The sequence below is a fragment of the Erythrolamprus reginae genome, chromosome 3, assembly GCF_031021105.1.
Source record: "Erythrolamprus reginae isolate rEryReg1 chromosome 3, rEryReg1.hap1, whole genome shotgun sequence".
In the NCBI taxonomy this organism is placed as follows: Eukaryota; Metazoa; Chordata; class Lepidosauria; order Squamata; family Dipsadidae; genus Erythrolamprus; species Erythrolamprus reginae.
Window position 1 is genome coordinate 96,904,141 of NC_091952.1, and position 20,966 is coordinate 96,925,106.

Consider the following 20,966-nt stretch of genomic DNA (forward strand, 5'->3'; position numbering starts at 1 on the left):
GTGTGTGTACCTCTGATAGGTTGTAACCCACCATGCCAGATTAGCTAGCGTAGGATTGGGAGATCTTGTAATAGGTATATTAACCCGGTCTTTAACTTCTGTCCAGTGTCTCTTCTTGCGAAGAGTATCATGCTTTGCAAATTGTTTTTGGTATACCCAGAGAGAATAAACATTTCTGTTCTCTTGCCCAAACATCTCATGTGAACTTTTTCATCAAATTTCAGCGCACACAAATGCCCAATCATTTTTGCTCTATCAAACACAACCATTTATTGCACTTCACTCATGAAATAAAGCCGCCACTTCAGGTTTTTTTTCTTTTGGAATGCAAGTGTTTATTAGAAAATTATCTGTTTCATTTAGAGTTGACTTTGTTATATCAGAATAAGGCTTAGATTTACTTTAGGAAGAATTGGATTATTTAAGAGGGTACAGAAGGGTTCTTAAAATAATTTAATTAACAACTGTGTAGTAGCCTAGAATTGACATATCAGCCCCCACAGCAAACAAGAGAGCATATACTGAGTCTCCTCAGTTTATGGCTCAGGCAGCACATTGCTCCTGTTCACAAGAACAGGATGTATGAGATTCAACTAAGTCTTCCCAATCTGCAGGTTTTTCAGCCAGCACAGTCAGGTCAGTAGGCAAGGTAGATCCTGGAGGAAGAGGAAAAAGAGAAAAATCAGTAAAAGAAGCAAAGAACATTTTTCTGCGAGGCCAAAGAAAACTCCCTCATCACCATTAAGGCCTACGGCAGCCTTGCCCAGAATAACTTTTCTCAAGCTACTATGGTGTTGGAAAAGTTAAGAAAGGGACTTGTAGTTCGTACTGAAACAGGGAAAGGAGATATTTTTCCCCAGTCTCCCTTTCCATAATCCAGAGGATAACTCAGCTTCCTCGGGTACACACATTCATTGAATTTATGCAAGCAAATAGTCAAATCTAATTTGACCCAGGTTTTAATGTCAAGATAATGAACTCAGTTAAAACCCAAGTTTATTTCCTCGATTAAGTCTTCAAGTCTCTTCGTGTAAATGTGAGATATTTCTAAATACTTTATTAAGTGTTAAGACTGGGCTGCAGATTATTTTTCATTTGCATTTAATGAACATAGAAAAAAGGTAACAGTCAAGCCCACTTTAAACCAATGATTAAGACAAAATAGTAAAAACATTAAGATTCTTTTAAAGCTTTACTTCTTTTGTATAGCTCAGATAATTTTTAAAAAAGGCTCTTTCGTCTCCACATAGAAGCAACAGTAGGAAGAGGAAAATCCACTATTGAGCAAACAAAATATCTACAGTATTCCGAATGACCCAATAAAAACAAGCTCTTTGGTGCTCCCCTCTAAAAACAAGATATTTTAAAACCAAGAGATCGCAGAAAATTCACAGAATTGAGTGAATCATCCTGTGCCTGCCCCATATTTAAGATTTCCATTACATTTTATAAGCATGTCCAAAATAAGTAAACATTACATGAACTTACCAGTTGGCACACAATGGAAGCTAGCTAAGGTTTTGGTAGTACTGGTGGCTGTGCAGCCTTCAGCGCAGCGTGTGACTGGAAGAATGGTAGCACACTGTGTATTTTCTTGTCCCATTAAGATTGGATTCTGATGTATCACTGTTGTGTGTCGCAGTTTGCAGTCTACAAAAGAACAAGATAGATTTCTTCAAAAGGAATCCAGCAGCTCTACAGCTTCATTTCCCAAAGTAGCATTTATGAAAGCATCATCACGTTCATGCTTACTGGTTTTGAAGGTATGTGATTTGAATTAATTTATTCCAAACAATATATTCTACAGGTACATAATAATCAACTTTGGGGCAATACTAATTCCTAGCAGCCACAGGCTACTCTTTTGTAGGAAATTAAAGTAATGGTTCAATCCAGTTGCTTGCAGTGGTGTTAAAGTGCTGAGCAGAGCAAGGAAAAATCTGGAGCAGATTGTTAGTGATTATTAAAGCAAGCCATCAGATTCTGCTTACCTCCACCACATTTATCAGGGACCACCCAGGACTGAACAAAGCTGATTTCATCTGTAGCTTTGTGGCCACTTGGTCTCCGGAAATTTCTTGCTTCTGAACCAAACCATCCACAGACACCACATGAATTTTCTATCAAGCTGTTAACTTGAAACTTCACAAAAAGATAAAAAAATAAATTTTCGTTTACAACAAGCATGAAAAGAAACGAAACATCATAAATACATTCTGAAACAACAAAACAGTGTATTTCAAATTGTTTTTGTTCATTCCCCTCCCTCAAATTTTAAACAGGATTCCTTAGACAAATTTAGCTCAAACTCTTATATGAGTCAAGTGCTGTTCTCATAAACACATCAATAATTTATTTAATCTCTAAAGGAGCAGGAATCATTCTTGTATGGGCTTAACATTTAACATTCTATAACTTTAAATATTCTGGAATAATGACGGTAACATATAATGATAAAAAATACCGTGGCAGTATGTCCTTTGTATAGCAATTTTTCTAATCCAACTGTGGGGATATGAAGGTCCAATTCAGCTGGTGTTCTCCTGAATTGAATAGGCAAATCTGTAAATTTTAAAAGTGAAATGGAAGTTAAACGGGTGATTTCACCAAGAGGGATAGTAGATGGAATTCCCCTCCAATAACATTTGCCTGGGGAATATTGTTCTATATTTCTTCCCCCATTTCCATCTGAACATTCCTGAACATCAAACTACTCCTGTTGGTTATTCTAATATATTTCAGAGTTGGGAAATATAAACATTTCTATATAATGAATGCATAATTGAAGGACTACTACTAAATCCAGAATCAATCAATACTTGGTTTTAAATTCAGTTTTTCTCCTATATTTATGCTGCATTTTCTATTTCTTGGCAATAAACTCTTCAGTTGTTGCATTAACTCATAATTAAAATTATTTTCTTTACATACGTTTCAATGACTGAGGGATAGCTTCACCACGTAACTTGGAGCCATTTACTTCCATAATGAGCTCGCCATCACGCATTTTCATGACGTATGTTCTTATAGAAACAGAAAATGTAAAAGAGAGTTAGTCTGCTGAATTCAAAATTCACGAATTTTTGGTCAATATGTTTACAGCAGTGAGTTAATTAATACTGAGCATTATCTTATTCTCTTATGCAAGTTTATTTTATCAGGCATAAAGAGACATACCATTTAAAATAGCCAGTTACAATATTTATCTCAATATCTAAAAGCCTAATTAATGGCTAAAAAATGATGGTTGCTTGGAGGTAACAGAATTTTCATCTACTACATAAGCAAAGCACAGAATGTCCTCCTTCATAGTTCCTGCTAAATCCAAAATTGAAACATTCATTTATTTATTTTTAATATTTCTGAACCATTCATCGCCGTCAAAAGTGGACTCTTGATATTCAGAAGTCAAGAGAAAAACAATCTGATATTTTTTAAAATACAAGACATCACTTCTAGTTTTTCTTGTCTTCTAGTAACACAAGTTCTTTCTAATATATAGCTGCAGTTGTTACTATTGTTGTGCAGCTGATGCTATTGTTGTTGATGTTGTTGTTGTTGTTGTTATTGAGGACTTGTATACTCAAAAAGATGGCAGGGAAAATATTTACTGACCCCTCGCATTCTGGACACAAACTGTTTCAACTCCTACCCTCAAAACGTCGCTACAGAGCACTGCACATCAAGACAACTAGACACAAGAACAGTTTTTCCCCAAATGCCATCACTCTACTAAACAAATAATTCCCTCAACACTGTCAGACTTTTTATTAAATCTGCACTTCTATTCTACTAGTTTTTCTCATCATTCTGATCATCCTTTTCCTCCCACTTAGGACTGTATGATTGTAACTTGTTGCTTGTATCCTAAGATTTTTATTAATATTGATTGTTTCTTCATTGCTTATTTGACCCCTATGACAATCATTAAGTGTTGTACCACATGATTCTTGACAAATGTATCTTTTTCTTTTATGTACGTTGAGAGCATATGCACCAAGACAAATTCCTTGTGTGTGCAATCACACTTGGCCAATAAAAAAATCTATTCTATTCTATCCTTACTATACACTATATTCTACCGTCTAATGCTGAGATTTCATTTTTATTGCAGTTGCTACAGTTTGAGTGATTGTTTTAACATAATTGTATTTCAATCACTCAGATATTGAATAAAATTGAGCTTTTTAAAAAAAAAGCCTTACAAAATTTATAATAGAATGGTTCTTTTCTGATAATTTTAGAAATTACACTTTCTCTCATCCTAAATTCAGGCCAGATTATTAAAAATGCATTGGAAATTACTTACATGCCCTGTGCATGGATTTCAATTAGAAGACTATTATTGTATGCGGCCTCGTATTTCATCAACACTATCAGCTTCTTGTTACAAGTACAATCTCCCAATACATTTATGAAACAGTCGTTAGGCAATCCTTTTGTAATGACTTGATTGTTGAAACTTAAAATTCTTTTGGCATCTACTTTACAAACACCTGATAACAGAAAGTAAGAGTGCAGTGAGAGAAGAGACTTCTGATATTTTGACTATTTAGAGAAGCAGCTAATAAATTTTATTTTAGAACTTTGAGAAAACAATTTTATATTTGTTATGACAGAAATCTGTAGATATTTTAAAGGGAGATTTGTTTTCAGTTCATTTTAATTTAATTTAATTTATTTATTTGCATTCTCGTAGATCACATGGGAGTAAGTGATGGTTTTTTAGTGATGACTGGGTTTTAAATTGTCTGTGAAACAAGATTGAAAGTGATTGCTTCCCAATGGTTATGAAATACTTTGAGGAATACTCTTATATACATATTGTATATATACCATACATTTAATTTGGGCTAAGAATAAAAATTAAATCCTAAATTGATATATCTTTCTCTACATATTCAAATGAATTTAAATAAGTCAAATTAATTTTGTAATATCATATATTTTTAAACAGCTGAAGTAAGGGGGGGGGGAACCTGTCAACTTTCAGGTAATGTTGAATCTCATGAGCTCTGATTACTGACAATTTGGCAGGAGATTTTGGGAACTGATATTCAACATCATTGAAATGACCATAAGTTTGTCCAGAAATTATAAATACATAGTAAAACTGCTGACCATAGACACTAGCAAGAAGCAATTTTGGAATATCAGCAATTTTTGACGTTTTTTCTTTGGGATCCATTGGCACTGAAAACGGGAGTCTGCAGTAGTCATTGTAGAGGACATCCTGGAAAGAAATACGAAAACAAAGAAATGACTAGAGGTGATGATGCCTTAGTTATTTTTCCCAGTGTGTTTTCAAAGTGGCACAAATTTAATGTTTTGTTTAGATTATAGATACAGTTCGATAATACACTAGTCTTAATCAATGTCCTTGTCACATTGGATTATTGCTTTGCCTTGACTGGTTGGACAATCAGATCATACTGGCCTTGCTGTATACATAGGAAGAACAGATGTGGCAGGCCAAAGACTAAACCCCCAAAATCACAATAACATTTACCTGCGACTCTTCCTATTTTTAAATGTCTATAGAGCAGCTGCTTAGAGATTCCCCACCAAAGCTGATCAATGTACAACGGATTGGTATTTAAACAAAAAATAGTTATTTTTTAAAAAATGTGTAACTCACTTCTGGCAGTTTTATGACCATGATACATTCGCTTGGACGTTTTAGAGCCATAATCAATGAAATTTCTTGAGAAGGGTTCTTTTGGATTTTATGACCAAAGCCTGCTGCACGGCCAAATCCAGGGAGCAGTGAAATAATTCTTGAAAAAGACAGAAAAGGCTTGTTTAACAGAATATAATTTAAGGGATACAGGTAAGATGTTTTGTATTTAGGAAAACAAACCCTTAGAACAAACTTCGTAACCCACAAAATATCATGTTTAGTCTGTAAAGCAGGTGAATAATATTTAAAGATTGATTTAGAACAGATATGAGCCCAATTTACATTTAGCTTTGACATTTATTATTCTATTCCCTCATGGGTGATGGAGTGGCAGTGGAATAGGGAATCTTCCCCTCCAAAAAAATTCTAGATTAATCAAGCAAGAGGTTATATAGTTTGAAAACAGCAAATAAAATGGCCAATACTCCTTCCTTCCTTAACCAGTCAAATTATTTAAAGATAGGTGCCTTTGAGAAGGTGTATTTGGTTGAGGAACAAATTCATTCATTCATGTTGATCAGGTGTGATAAAGTTAGTTCTTTCAGTTAATAGAAATGAATTCATGAGTAATACTCATAGAGAAGGAGTAATATATTGCATAATTCTGATTTGCCTCCATCAAGTAAATATAATTGTTGAACTTATCCGGGAGGTGGGGAGTGGGGGGGATAACCAGTAGCTTTTTGAAGGCTATTCTCCTTGAAAAATGAGGTAACTGCAAATTTATTCACATATTAATTTCTAATCTTGCCCAGACTTTGATACCAAAACTAGCTTGAAACACAGTTCAGATTAAAACAAACCACTTGCTGATTTAAGCATACATAGACACTTCAGCTGCTGTGGCATAAAGCATTAGGTCATCAGAAACATTTACTTACTCATCCATAGCATACATCAATTCCCTAGGAAGCTTGGTGTACTTAATTTTTGCCTGAAGAGCTGGTTTTTCAGCAAACAAGCCGGTCTCTACTTCTAATGCAACATCGTAGTCTCTGCAGTTCTCACCAGCTCTCAGAATTGCCTAAGAAGGAAAGAAATACATTAGATATAATTTTGTTTAATATATGTCACTGATATTCAGATGTAATGCTCATATAGAACCAAGTACATTTCGAAAAGGCTCACCGTTGTTCTATGATCACTGAACTCTGTGTAGGTGAAGCATACCACTGGACTGGTTGGGCGGGCGATGTCTTTCACTGTCACTTTAGTTGCAATGTCACTTCTGAGCACTACAATATCATGTCCACCTTCTTTCTTATTGTTATATAGGTAGCGGAAAGTAACAATGCCGGCTGGCCTCATCTTTACAGCAGGGGGAAAAAAATCCAAAGGAAGAAATTTATTTAATTGCTGATCTGGGTTCACAAGTACATTGTTTTAAAATGAATAACATAATTATCACTAACTCTCAAATGTCTTGTTGCAGAGGGTTATCACTTGATGCTTAGCTTAGGTAGGCCATTCTGGCATCTAGGTAACTTCCGAGAGCTAAATAGCCCACCTGAAAGTTTCTCAACTACTGAGCTGTTTAATATAGCCAGATGTTCTTCAACTCCAGATTAAAGAATAATGAAGTTTGTTCGTTAGGCTTTGGAAGTGTCTATATCTTTAAAGTTGATCCTACGCTACTTGCTTTTTTATTGATTTATTGCCTGCATATATTATCATTTTTTCACAATACTAGGATCTTAACTATTTTCACTGTGTGCATGAAATTTCAGTTGGATTAGCAATAGCACTTAGACTTATATACCGCTTCACAGTGTTTTAAAGTCCTCTCTAAGTGGTCTACAGAGTCAGTCTATTGCCCCCAACAGACTGTGACCTCATATTACCAACCTCGGAAGGATGGAAGTTTTGAGCTGTTCAGGATTGAACTGGAATGAGCAGTGAGTTAGCCTGCAGTAATGCATTCTAACCACTGCACTACCATGGCGCTATTAAAACCAAGTAGCATACTAAGTCTAAAATAACGTATAAATATACAATGGTAAAAATAAAATATAAACTGCTTAAATCTTATTGTTGTCTTTTCTGTTTCTCATGTTTAAGCCAGATAGAAAGGCATTTTGAGATACTGACCGCAGAGTCTTTTATGTCATCACCGATGTCTCCTTTTCTTTTGTACTTCAGCTGAGAGTCAGAATCAGAGGGTTCATCAGCTTGTTTTCCGATCTGCAAAATTCAAAAGTATTCCAGCAAATTTCAGATTACGCAACATCATAAACAGGGCAGCTTTCCTAAAGCAGTTTTAGAGCAGCATAAGAAAGTATTGCAGTTAGAACCGCCTTCCCTATCCTAATGCCATCCAAAGATGTGCAGTGTACACATTTATGAAGGACTAGCTCATTTGTCATGCTGGCAGGGAATGATGGACTTTGTATTCTTGATAACTCCAAAAAGTGCCAAAACTTTACTTCTGCCTCAGATTAGAAAAGGAACTTCCACTGCTGAAAAAGTAGTAGTATGGTTTATTTTATATAGGGTTTATGTTTTGTTTTGTTTTCTTGACAAAGGAAAATAATAATAAATCAATACTTTATACAAGTGGGGAGCAATTATCTATCTTTTTGGTAATAAATAGCAAATGATATTATACTGATAGATGAAGAAAATGAAAACATTTCAAGAATCAGGTACGTTTGTCTAAATACATTATATGTCCACTACCCCCCTATCCCCTAACCCTCCTCTCCTCCCAGAAAAGAAATACTGCATTACCACTAATTTCCCATCAATAGTTTTCTACCTTTGTTTCAATTTTCTGTGCTCCCATATCTTACCATCTGTTTCTTCATAGATCGGAAAGAATACATATGAATCTCTTTTGGTGCTCCCTGAGGAAAAAAAAATTAAAAAGAGCACTCAGCAAAATGTGCACACTGTGGTACATAAACTATTAATTTTAAAACAATATGAAAGGAAATGCTTTTGCTATTTCTGAAAATCATGTCCCTGAAGATCCTTTTTGAATGAACAAAGTGGCTAGCCTCATTACTGCTGCTTTTTAGGGCTAAAATAATAAGAGATCCTTTCAAAGTTTCCATATTTGATAGAAATGCTATTTTTAAAACGAATAGTCAGTGATATAACAACAGTGCCATCACTATAGGTTTTCCCGTATAACTGATTTATAACCACTATTATTTCTTACTGAAATTGCATTGTGGGCTAATTCAAAACACCCAGTATTGCAGGTCACAACATTACTAAATAACCAAAGCAAGATGACAGATCATGAGAGATGAACAGAAATCACCGCCATATCATTTGTTGTTACTTCAATACAACGTGTTACATTTTTAAGTGTGCATAGTTGTTTTCTATTGTTCTGCATTTGTGGAATATAGTACACTCAGATGCAGGTACACTCTTTAGTAAAATTGCTTACTCCTACGGCCCATTTTCAGCTCAGTAGGCAACCAAAGGTTTCATAATAGACAACTAATACGATGGATGCCAACCTTCCTATTTTATGTCAAGATTTATTTTTAAATGCCACGCCTTATAACGTTGTGTTGAAATCTATGTCGGTGAGCTCCACTTGATGCATGTGTGAAATAATGCTTAGCTTTCACATTCCAAGGATCGGAACCTAGGACTAACAAGCAAGATGGCTGGGGAGTTCCTTCATAAGTCAGGTGGACTCTCACAGCTCTTGGCCAACTTGAACGAGGGTCGCCCAGAAAGCAACGCACCACATTTCTTTTCTCAGCCAACAGTAATGGTGTGAATGCAAAACTTTAGATGTACATTATTTGACTTGTCAGGAGTGTGTGTGTAAATTTTGCGTTTCTTCAGACAGATAACACAGCTGCAGCAGTGTTTGGAAATGGCATCTGTAAGTGATATACGTTACAAGCAGCGTGTCGTCATTGAATTTCTCACTGCGGAGAAAGAAACTCTTGGGAACATTCACAAATGTTTGTGTACAGTTTATGGAGAATCTGCATGGATCTGAATGAATGCCATTTGCAGAAGACATTTTGAGGATGATGAAGAGGTGATTTGCACAGTGCAGAAATGGCTTTGTGACCAAAACAAGGAGTTGTACCGATAGGGCACACATACCCTTGTGTCTCGCTGGAGGAAGACCATAGAACGGGGCGGAGATTATGTGGATAAATAGGGATGTAGAAGGAACATCATCCTTTCTTGTGTGTAAGTTTCATTGTGTTCAATAATTGTTGAAGAAAAAAAGTATGGTGCATTACTTTCTGGATGACCCTCGTAATTTACATTAGCCAAAAAAGATAAAACTATACGTGTTTGCTTCAATGAAGCTGGTCCTGCCTTCTTGTCCCCATTAACTATATTCAGAGAAATGAAATCGTAATTACCTTCTTGGAATCGACCTCTTGCTCACTGCTCTCACTGCTGCTCTCACTGCTTTTGCTCTCAACGGTGTTATCATCACTCTCACTGCTGCTTTTACTACTATCACTGCTGCTCTCACTGCTGCTGCTACTACTATCACTGCTGCTGTCACTGCTGCTGCTGCTACTACTGCTGCTACTGCTGTCACTACTGCTGCTGCTGCTGTCACTGCTGCTGCTGCTGCTGCTGTCACTGCTGCTGCTGCTGCTGCTGCTATCACTGCTGCTATCACTGCTGCTGCTGCTGCTATCACTGCTGCTGCTACTGCTATCACTGCTGCTGCTACTGCTGCTGCTGCTGCTATCACTGCTGCTATCACTGCTGCTGCTGCTGTCACTGCTGCTGTCACTGCTGCTGCTGCTGCTATCACTGCTGCTGCTGCTGCTATCACTGCTGCTGCTGCTGCTATCACTGCTGCTGCTGCTGCTATCACTGCTGCTGCTACTGCTATCACTGCTGCTGCTGCTATCACTGCTGCTGCTGCTACTTTCACTGCTGCTGCTACTGCTGCTGCTGCTGTCGCTGCTGCTGCTACTGCTGCTGCTGCTACTGCTGTCACTGCTGCTGTCACTGCTGCTGTCACTGCTGCTGCTGCTGCTGCTTTCACTGCTGCTGTCACTGCTGCTGCTGCTACTGCTACTGTCACTACTGCTGTCTTTGCTGCTGCTTTCACTGCTGTCACTGCTGCTGTCGCTGCTGCTGCTTTCACTGCTGCTGCTGCTGCTGCTGTCGCTGCTGCTTTCACTGCTGCGGGAAGAACTCTCGCTAGACTGGCTCTGGGAGGAACCCTTTGTTTTACTCTCTTGGGACTGGCTGCTGCTGCTGCTGCTGCTTTCCTTGGTATCCTTGCTGTCGCTGGAGCTGGAGCTGCTGCTGGAACGGCCGCCCTTTTGGTCCTTTTTCACATCAGAGGCAGAGTCAGAGGAAGACGTTGTGTCCTGATCTGGGCGCTTTATATCCTGGTCTGGCCTCTTCTGACCTTCCTGGTCTGGGCGCTTCTGACCTTCCTGATCTGGGCGCTTCTGACCTTCCTGGCCTGGACGCTTCTGACCTTCCTGGCCTGGACGCTTCTGATCTTTGATATTAGCCTACAACACAGTTGAAGGTTAAAATATTGCTTCTTTTAAGTGGTTCTTCAGAATTCACAATTTCTTCCTTATACGGTAATATTTTGCTGTGTAATTTATTTCTTTATTAATTGGACTTTTATGCTGCCCCTGTACGAGGACTCGGGGCAGCTTACAACATATAAAAACAGTACATCGTAATCCAATTAATTTAAAAACAGTTAATCTAAAAACCCCAATAATATTAAAATCAGTCGCTACCATTTACACAGTGAACATACATTACATTCATTAGGCCAGGGGGTTTGGATCTAATGTCCCCAAGCCTGGCAGAACAAATGAGTCTTAAGACTCTTGCGGAAGGTGAGGAGGGTGGGGGAAATACGGATTTCAGGGGGGAGCTGATTCCAGAAGGCCATAGCCCCCACAGAGAAGGCTCTTCCCCTAGGCCCCGCCAAGCGACATTGTCTAGTTGATGGGAGCTGGAGAAGGCCGTAATTGCTTTGTTAGGTGGAAATGGACAAAATACAAATATCCATTTATCCCATCAGAAAACAAACCTTTTCCCTATGACTGAGATGGGCGGCTATAGAAATTGAGCAAATAAATAATAGACATCTCTTGTTTCATACCTAGCTAAAATGTGCTTTCCTCTGTGGTTTATACGTACCTCCTGTTTCTCTCGTTTCAGTTGTTCTTCTTCTTCTACAGGTACCAGGTCTCTTCTCATCCTAAGTTTTGCAGAGGCTAAGTTGACGTCTATGTGTATCTTATTCAAATCACGCTCTGCATGGATTATAGTGCAGGTATAAATTTTTAAAAGGGATCAGTACTAACAATTCCAAGTATGCAAATTGAACATTTCGCCACATAGTAATACCTGGTTCAAGCGAAAGTTTCACTGCATGTTCTGAGCACAACACATGCATTAGTGTATCCTGGTAGGACACGTATTGTTTTTCACTGGTGGTTTTCCAGCACATGTTCACTGGGAGCCAAAACAGAGGCCAGCAACTGTTCGAAAGCTCTTGAGGTTTCTGGCTACTTTTAGATTGTTGCTGAAATGCAGATATAGACATGTCAGAATTTTGCAATAATAACTTGCTAGTACACATATGTGAAAAAATGGAGATTAAAATGGGATGTTAAAGAAAATCCTAAGTCTCATAGATAATAAACAGTTGGGAAACTTTATGGGCACGATGAGAGAGAGGCAAAAATAGTCAGCTCTGTGTCACTGTAGCTATCAAGCTAACAGAACTTTAGGGCAGAAAAAGTATGCCAATTGCTCTTCTATAAGAAACAGTTCTATAATAAGATAAGTTTAGAGTTTTAGTTGGTTTTCTTTTTCAAAGTTCATTTCGTATCATTCTCCAGGCACTATTATTATAGCTTGACCAATGTTCTTGTTCTTAGGTGGTACTAAATAAATTGTTTAGCACTATATTTAAATAAAGTATGTATTTATACAAGTTGAAATTATAACAAAATCCTAGATACAAATAAAAATATGTTAAGATTTCTAAATAATGTTACAAAAATAAAAGCCATTCTTTAAGAAGTTACATCAGACAGCTTAACTGCACAGTAGATTACCAAATATCAGTCTTGATACACATAAACAAACACAGTATTTACTTTTATGTTGCCTTTGCCATATTCTTCATCCCATTCAGATTCAATTGGGTCAGGAATAATTGCAGCCGATCTCTCACCATTCGGGTATCTCACTACAGCCTTTGCTGCATGGCTATGTAGAAATTCAGTGAGGAGAAATAGAAAGTTTCTATTATACTCCACAGTAAGTTAACATACTCAAAGTTAACACGGACACAAACTCAATATCAAATCATCCTGAGAATGAAGTAGTAAGATGAATTTTTCCTTGTTGAGGTCCAGGAGTAGAGAAAGGGAAGGATAGAGGAAAAACAGTGATACGTTTTATGCTACTAGGCCAGACAGTTAATAGCCTGAGTCAAATGTTTATAAATATTATTATATATGTTTATAATTTCTCATCAAACCTACCAGAAAGAACATTGCTCCAAGGTAAAATGTTTGAGAAACTCAGCAAAAGAGCATACTACAGGTAACCAGCCATAATTCTTGGCTTTCACCAATTGGTAAGCTATGACTGAGTTATATGTATAATGTTTACAGTACAGTGTTCCCTTGACATTTGCAAAAAGTCTATACCACGGTTTTTCAAAAAAATTAATTAAAAAATACTTCGCGGGGGTTTTTTTCTACACCACGGTTTTTTCCACCCTTGATGTCATACATCATCACCAAATTATTGTTAATAAATAATTATGTTAATAAATAGATTTGTTTCAATGTTACACTGTTTTTATTATTGTTGTGAGCCGCCCCGAGTCTTTGGAGAGGGGTGGCATACAAATCTAATAATAATTATTATTATTATTATTATTATTATTATTATTATTATTGTTATTATTATTATTAAAAAGATATTAAACAAATGATAAAAGAGCTGCTTTTACCTTGCAATCAGTGTATTACGTTGCTCCTGAAGATTATCAAACTCTACTTTAAATCTGTTTTCTGGTATGTCCAGAGAAACATTCATTTTGAGTGCAGTATCTGTATGGATCTCGCCAAATATTTCTATTCCATTTTCCCAAGAGTCTGTCTGAATTCCCCACGTCAATTTTACATTGGCCTGGATTCTAACAGAAGAAGAGAAATTTTAGGATATAGTTTCAGATTACAATAACAGAGGAAACTCTAATGTCAAGGAAATTGAGGACAACACCTGAAACTAAATGGATTTGAACGACAAAAAAGTGTGGAAAGGTTTCTTTATTTAAGGCTTTTGAGATTTTCAGTTCCAGATGCCAAAGCAACTGGGCCAGTCTCGACTTCCGTACATTTCGTTCATATGTCAATATGTCAGTGACAGAGGTGGTCGGAGTGGGAGGGTGGGTGGGTAGAGGTCATTCTGCTGCAGAATTCTGCTTAATTTATGTGGAAGGAAGGTAGAAAGTAATGTTATTTTGCTTACTGTACTTTGGTTTCGAGTTGAGCTTTTATTTTGGCTGCTGATAAATCATCCTGAGCTATTTCTGATTTTGCTACAAGAAAAAAAAACATTATTTTAAAATGGTTTAAAAGTATACCAACTTAAAGATCAGGGCCTCTTAGTACTAATATTTTTTCATACGAATGTTTTTATGTATTCATTGTTAATATAATTGACAATGGCACAGGGTGGTGAGCCAAAAGAAGAAGTGGGAAAAGATGGAAAGGTTACAGGTGAAAGATGATATTGTCTGTGTAGAATAGAACAGAACAGAACAGAATAGAATAGAATAGAATAGAATAGAATTCTTTATTAGCCAGGTATGATTAGACACACAAGGAATTTGTTTCCAGTGCATAAGCTCTCAATGTATATACAACAATAGCGATAAGCAACAAAGTTATAGTCATAAGATTGTTTTGTGAACAAGAAAACAAGAATAAAGCAAGACTGAATGATGATATTTTGGAAAAATGTTAAGGTTATAAATGGTGTGTCAAAGAGAAAGAAATCTGAATTGATGCTTTTGTAAAAATATTAACACAACTACATTTTAAGTCAAATGATATTATCAGGTTATAAATGATATGTGTTCATCAGAGTCATGCAGAAATCTGGCTTGATTCAGACTGGTTGAGTAATCTGCATTACTAATATTTTTCATTTGTGTTGTTCTCAGCCATTTCCCCCACCCTACTATATGATTTACCCATCCATTTGGAATTGCAGTGATTTCCATCCTTACCTTTACAGTTTGCACCTGTTGCCCATAAAGCATTAAGATTTATATAAAATGGGAGACCAGAAACTGTAGGAAGAACCTGCCCCATATCTAGAGGGACATGATGGCTGAATTGAACATTGACCAGTTTGAAAATCATTCCAATAACCTTCATCCACACTCTGGTCATAGCTGGTCTAAACTCTTCTGCCTAAAATAGGGTGAAGAGACAAGGGGCTTTAAGCTGAGTGAGATAACTATATGGATTTTATGGTTAAAATGTATTAGACATCTTTACCTTCAGATGTTGATCTAATTCTGACGAATGGGCATACAGAATGTTGCCTCCTAGGAATTTGACTGCAATACCAAAGGAGGGCTCTTTGACAATTAGTTCTTGATATCCTGGAAGCTAAAGTCAAACAAATGAAAGCAATTTAGTATTGGGCCAGTCCAAGTAAATAAAAAGACACTGTAATGCTCTGGATTATTTGCCTCGTCCCTTCAAACATTACACTTTATTGAAAGATATTTTCAATTCTGACATACTATTATTCTACAATACCACAAGATCAGTTTAATTTACAGGTAGTGCTTGACTTACAACCATTTATTTAGTGGCCATTCAAAGTTACAACTTTGTAACAGTGCCTCATTTAAGAATCCAAGCAAAAAGGTCAGAAAATTGGACATGACTCACTTAACAACTGCCTTCTTTAACAACAGAAATTCTGGTCTCCTTTGTGGTTGTAAGTCGAGAACAATCGGCATTTAGATTCCACCCCACAAATAGGGTGTTCCGATTATTTACTTTATCTTAAATTACAATATTAACCTGGGAAGAATTTTGCTACCAGGTGCAAGATTTTAGCAGGGCAGCCCTCCTACTAAATCTCCCGGAATAATTTTATTTAATATTACCTCTAACATTTATATTCAAAAGAATAAATATATACCTTGTCTTGGGTATCTTTGATCTTCTGCTTGGTAGCAGATTGGTCAGATTGGCTAATCGATTCCTCAAAAAATTTATCTACACCTTGAAGTTCCATTGCAATCTGAAAGAAAGAAAGAAAGAAAGAAAGAAAGAAAGAAAGAAAGATAGATAGATAGATAGATAGATAGATAGATAGATAGATAGATAGATAGATAGATAGATAGATAGATGTGTTATATGTGAAGTGACATGTTAAGGGCATATTAACATCCCAAATGCTTTTTTATAATGAACTTTAAACAATGTAATATATACCTCTATCACATCAAGTTTGGCATTGAGCAATGTTACATCTGTATTCCAGATGATTTTGGAAGGATATTTATTGTCACCAGTCATGAAGAATTTTATATTAACTCCATTGTCTAGAAACGCTATCATAGAAAAAGAATAACACAACACATATTATGAGATTATTAGCTTTTTGAAATGGAAAAAGATTACTCTGACAACTAAAAGTGCTTCGTTAGCAAGTCCATCTTTACATCTGTATTTCATGAGCCAAAAGAAGTCGGGGGAAAGGTTTGAAATTTTACTTGTTTGCTTAACTGAATAGGCTTAGTCCTCATTTAACTACTAAACTAAGAATCTTATTGCTATTGAGGAGTCTAAGATAACATACCTGCCTTATGCCCAAGGATTCTGAGTAATTAATCCAGGTTTGTAATCCTAGTTCTACCTAAAGAGAGCTTGCCAAGTTCAGAGCCATTTTTAGTGGCTCAGAGCAGTAGAATCGATTGTTCACTTTTGTGCAAGCTGTAATTTCACACTTATTATTTTGTATGAAATAAGGCAAGGTTCGATTAAAGGAGATGCCTGAAGCACAGAACCCTGGACCTTGCAAAATTCGTGCTTGGTAAAACCAGAAAGGATGCATTTTAAAAAACATTCTCCAGCATTATAAACTAGGAAAATGTTCTCAGTTTTACTAGTCATAACAATTAAATCATTGTAACAGTCCAAGTCAATGATTTGGTCTGATTCTACATTAGCGGAACAACTTATACACGAATAACCCTTCTTATCCTTTCGAATTTATAAAATGCAAGACACAGTACAGAATTTGAAAATCAGAACTGCTGGGTAGGAAACTAAATACAAGAAGGTGATTCCTTTTCCCTTGGAACAAACAGAGCAGATGAAGCGGCTCCAAATATTGTGACTCATCCCATAAAGAGGGATGGAGAAATAAGTAATAGCTACTCACAGTTGAAAAAGCTGTAAACCATAGCCTTGTTGAAAGGGGAGGTCAGTTCATGAAGCCTGGGGCTCAGAATTCTGAGGGCCACACTGCAATAAGAAGCCCTAAATGAAAAAAAGGGGGCATTGTTAATACTAGGTTCTATTAACTATTAACTGGGGCAACGCCTACAGACTGACTCAAGAACAGGCAACACTAGACTCTATGGAATTCAGTTCACTTCCTGTATTCTCTGAGAAATTGTGTTTAACAATGTAGCAGGCTTCTGCAGGCTTAACAAACTTCCTAATCTGTGTATGATGGGAGTTCTCATTGTTGGGGATGTATTACTTGGAACCTTGGCAGATATAACATTTTATACCTAATATAACACATAGTCTGAATGTCTCTCTACTTACAGGACGTAGTATGCAGGGTCCCTGATCTTTGTTATAGTCCTCATGTGAGAGTACAGAAAGTTGACGATATGGATATTCTCCTCATACAGCATTGCAGTGGCCATGGCTGTTACTATAGGTAGAACAGGGGCACTTTCCAGGAGGGCTATACCAGCCATTATTCGGACGGCCTCACAACGTGAAACATCCATAAAGACATGAAGGAGAAAACCTTGGACCTAGAGGAAGGAAGAAACAAATGAATGTGGAGCTCAGCTAATAAACATGGAGAATATTTGAATGGGTTTTGTCAGGATTTGCTTTCTGTGACTTATAGGATAGCCAAATAACCCCAAATATGGGTTCTAAGATTGTATTGTGGCTAGGCCTTTGAGTGGAGCATTTTATTTAGCATGCAATGAGTAGCTACTTTCTCTTTCTCTCTCCCCCCCCCCCTCTAGGTAGAGATCCCATTTAAGCCTCTGCAGGTCTAGAAATTGCTGTAAAGATTGTTGGGCAACATGATTTCACGGATCACTTGATAGAAGCTCAAACATTCAGCTGGGTTACAAAGTTTTGCAGTTACATGAAAGCAAGGCCATTAAATATATATGTTTTTTTACCTACTTTGAAAAAAAGACATCTCTTCTGCCACTTACCTTTGTAGGATCTGGCTTGCTGATTTGCACCAGTGTCTGAACTGCAATGATCTGGATGTATTCAGAATATTTAGCATTCTCACACACCAGTTTCACTTGTTTCAAGCTCATGATCTGACCAGCATTGGCAATAGTTTTCAGAGCTAATGCCATTTTGCTTTCTTCTTTTTCCCGAACTGCCTCAGCTAGAAGGGTGTGGATAGGCTATAAAGAATAAACAAATAAACAAACAGGATGTAGGTCTGTGCGCTTATATGCATATATTTTCACTTCTGTATCCAAATAGTATGTATGTATGTATGCATGTATGTATGTATGCATGTATGTATTGGATTCAAATGCCGCCCTTCTCTGTGGGTTCAACATTTCAGTAAAAATACAATATATAAAATACATCTAAATCCAATTAACATAAATGATTAATTTAAAATATTTTAAAAAGCTAAACATTTAAAAATCAAACATTTAAATACACACTACAGCATTCTACACATTCACTGGCCTAGTGACCCCAAGCCTGGCAGCATAAGTATGTTTTCAAGTTCTTACAAAAGGCAAGGAGGGTGGAGGCAGTGTGAACCTCTGGGGGGAGTTGATTGCAGAGGGCCGGAGCCCCCACATAGAAGGCTCTTCCCCTAGGATCCACCAAGAGAAGGCCAACTCTGTGGGACCTAACCAGACTCTGGGATTCGTGAGGCAGAAGGCGATCCCGGAAGTAATCTGGTCCCATGTATTGCTTTCTGCCAAGAAAACTCATGTTCTTTTGCTGCAATATTATCTATATATATAATCAAGATTCAGATCTTGATATCTACCTCGATCTATAGATAAAATTAACCATATACCTCAAGCAATTTAGCATGACAAGTTCGAGCAGTGGAACATTGCTTGTTCACCATAGTCCCATATGTCAAGAACGCTGCTTTTCCAAGCATCGATGTTTTGAGAGGGATTTTGGAAAGTAGTTCCTGTTGGGAAGAAAACAAAACTGTTCTTAGAATTTAGTAGAACATTCTCAACCTAGGGCAAAGGTCTTCAAATTTGCCAACTTTAAGACTTGTAGACTTCAACTCCCAGAATTCTCCAGCCAGCATAACTGGGAGTTGAAGTCCATAAGCATTAAAGTTGCCAAGTTTGGGGACCCCTGATCTAGGGTCACAAAGCATCCCATGTAAAATTTAAAAACATATTATAGTACCATTCAACAATCATGTAATGTATACTCACTACTGCCAGTTTTGCAGTTTCCTCCATTCTGGTAATATCTGGGTTGCCAAAATAAAAGGTTGTGGGAATAATCCAAATCAGGTCATAATTTTGCAGTTCTCCACTCATTGCTTTGTCCTTGATGAACTTAATTGTGTTCAAATTACCCGCATGGGCACATGAAATCAATAGGAATTTTCTGCAATGAATAGAAAGACAAGTTCTTAAAAATATCATGAATCCTCCACAAATGAAGAAATGTTTTCTGGCTGATTTTTCTACGAATCTTGATAAGAACAACATGTGGGGTGACAGGACATTAAGGTAAAGCTGGTATGGAATAAGCAAGTTAGCTAACATACCTAGCAACAGGGATTCTTGCAAACTTATTGAAGAGAATATTCAGATCGTCGTTTGGTAAGCTGTAAATGATTCGGCCCAAAACTGTAACCTTGGTGGAAAACATTTTATCCTGCATTTGCCAGTGCACTGATTCTTGCAAGAGTTGCTCAGCCTGTCCAAGGAAAAACAAAGAAGAGGAAGAATTCATTCCAACAGCCAAGATCATGGGGAGTTTTGTTCAGTTTTGAAAAGATTAAATTGTTCACTATTTCATTTTTCTACCTGTTGTACAGGGTTTCTGTTGGCATTTGGCAGCACATACAAAGGCAGGCGTTTGGGAAGTTCATAACGAATGCTGGTTGCTTCATGCTCTTCTTGTTGCTGTTGTTGCTGTTGTTGTTGCTGCTGCTGCTGCTGCTGCTGCTGCTGCTGCTGTTGACCTTGTTCAGGTCTCATTTCTCTCAAGTACAAGACTTGCCTGTAAGAAAACACATACACACCATAAATGAGGACTCATCCATTTGAAACACTGTTGGATTGGCTCCAGAAAGTCAGAAGAAAGTAACTAGATATAAGATATGATGCATCCAGAGCCAACAGAAATGCACTGCTATTCAAAGACTTGGATTTTTCCTGACATTGGATAAAAGAAACATATTTGAGCTATCTCTATTTGCTAATTTTCTAAAAGTTTTTAATTTGAATTTCCCACATTGTATTGTTTATCCTTAAATGTAAGACTAGTGTATTCAATTCCAAAGAAAATTATGGCTATTGTGAGGTTTTCCCGCAAATCAGATCAATTGCTAGGTTATGATAAATATTATATTATAGTATTATGAGCCATGGTGGTGAAGTGGTTAGAATGTAATACTGTAGGCTACTTCTGGTGGCTGCCGATCGCCAGAAGTTTGATAGTTCGAGTCTCACCGGGCTCAAGGTTAACTCAGCCTTCCGTCCTTTTGAGATTGGTAAAATAAGGACCCATATTGTTGGGGGCAATATGCTGACAACTGCTTAAAGAGGGCTATTAAGCACTGCGAAGCGGTATATAAGTGCTGTTGCTAAGATATTTTCCCCATTGTCAATTAAACGAATATAATAGTGGGCAAAATCCTTGAGAGTCCATATTTATCCTTCTACAAATTTAAGGCCATACAAAGAAGAACTTCCTCTTCTTTCATTCTGAAAATGAAAAGTGGTGTTGGCAAAGATACATTTGCTGGATTGGTATCTGTTTCCATGGAGTCTTGCATCTGCTGGTAGATTACTGGAGTTTAATACAGAACA

At 37.1% G+C, this 20,966-nt stretch overlaps 1 protein-coding gene across 1 annotated transcript in view; it reads right to left on the reverse strand.

Annotated features, from left to right (window-relative positions):
• Positions 1-309: 309 nt before the first annotated feature.
• The window catches only part of LOC139164284 (vitellogenin-2-like), a 28,031-nt gene continuing 7,374 nt past the window's right edge, over positions 310-20,966 (reverse strand). The window contains exons 10-38 of the mRNA XM_070746243.1: positions 19,959-20,154; positions 19,697-19,848; positions 19,356-19,533; positions 18,974-19,096; positions 18,129-18,332; positions 17,491-17,708; positions 17,099-17,196; positions 16,147-16,265; positions 15,851-15,952; positions 15,193-15,306; positions 14,919-15,105; positions 14,156-14,225; positions 13,635-13,820; positions 12,769-12,880; positions 12,011-12,188; positions 11,801-11,916; positions 10,027-11,151; positions 8,470-8,523; positions 7,769-7,861; positions 6,809-6,988; positions 6,562-6,704; positions 5,639-5,777; positions 5,122-5,233; positions 4,310-4,496; positions 2,932-3,023; positions 2,465-2,562; positions 1,992-2,142; positions 1,489-1,650; positions 310-656 (exon numbers count right to left, since the gene is read on the reverse strand). Of these exons, the coding sequence (XP_070602344.1) occupies positions 544-656; positions 1,489-1,650; positions 1,992-2,142; positions 2,465-2,562; positions 2,932-3,023; positions 4,310-4,496; positions 5,122-5,233; positions 5,639-5,777; positions 6,562-6,704; positions 6,809-6,988; positions 7,769-7,861; positions 8,470-8,523; positions 10,027-11,151; positions 11,801-11,916; positions 12,011-12,188; positions 12,769-12,880; positions 13,635-13,820; positions 14,156-14,225; positions 14,919-15,105; positions 15,193-15,306; positions 15,851-15,952; positions 16,147-16,265; positions 17,099-17,196; positions 17,491-17,708; positions 18,129-18,332; positions 18,974-19,096; positions 19,356-19,533; positions 19,697-19,848; positions 19,959-20,154 (5,002 nt within the window). The 3' untranslated portion in view covers positions 310-543. The remainder of the gene's footprint in view (positions 657-1,488; positions 1,651-1,991; positions 2,143-2,464; positions 2,563-2,931; positions 3,024-4,309; positions 4,497-5,121; positions 5,234-5,638; positions 5,778-6,561; positions 6,705-6,808; positions 6,989-7,768; positions 7,862-8,469; positions 8,524-10,026; positions 11,152-11,800; positions 11,917-12,010; positions 12,189-12,768; positions 12,881-13,634; positions 13,821-14,155; positions 14,226-14,918; positions 15,106-15,192; positions 15,307-15,850; positions 15,953-16,146; positions 16,266-17,098; positions 17,197-17,490; positions 17,709-18,128; positions 18,333-18,973; positions 19,097-19,355; positions 19,534-19,696; positions 19,849-19,958; positions 20,155-20,966) is intronic.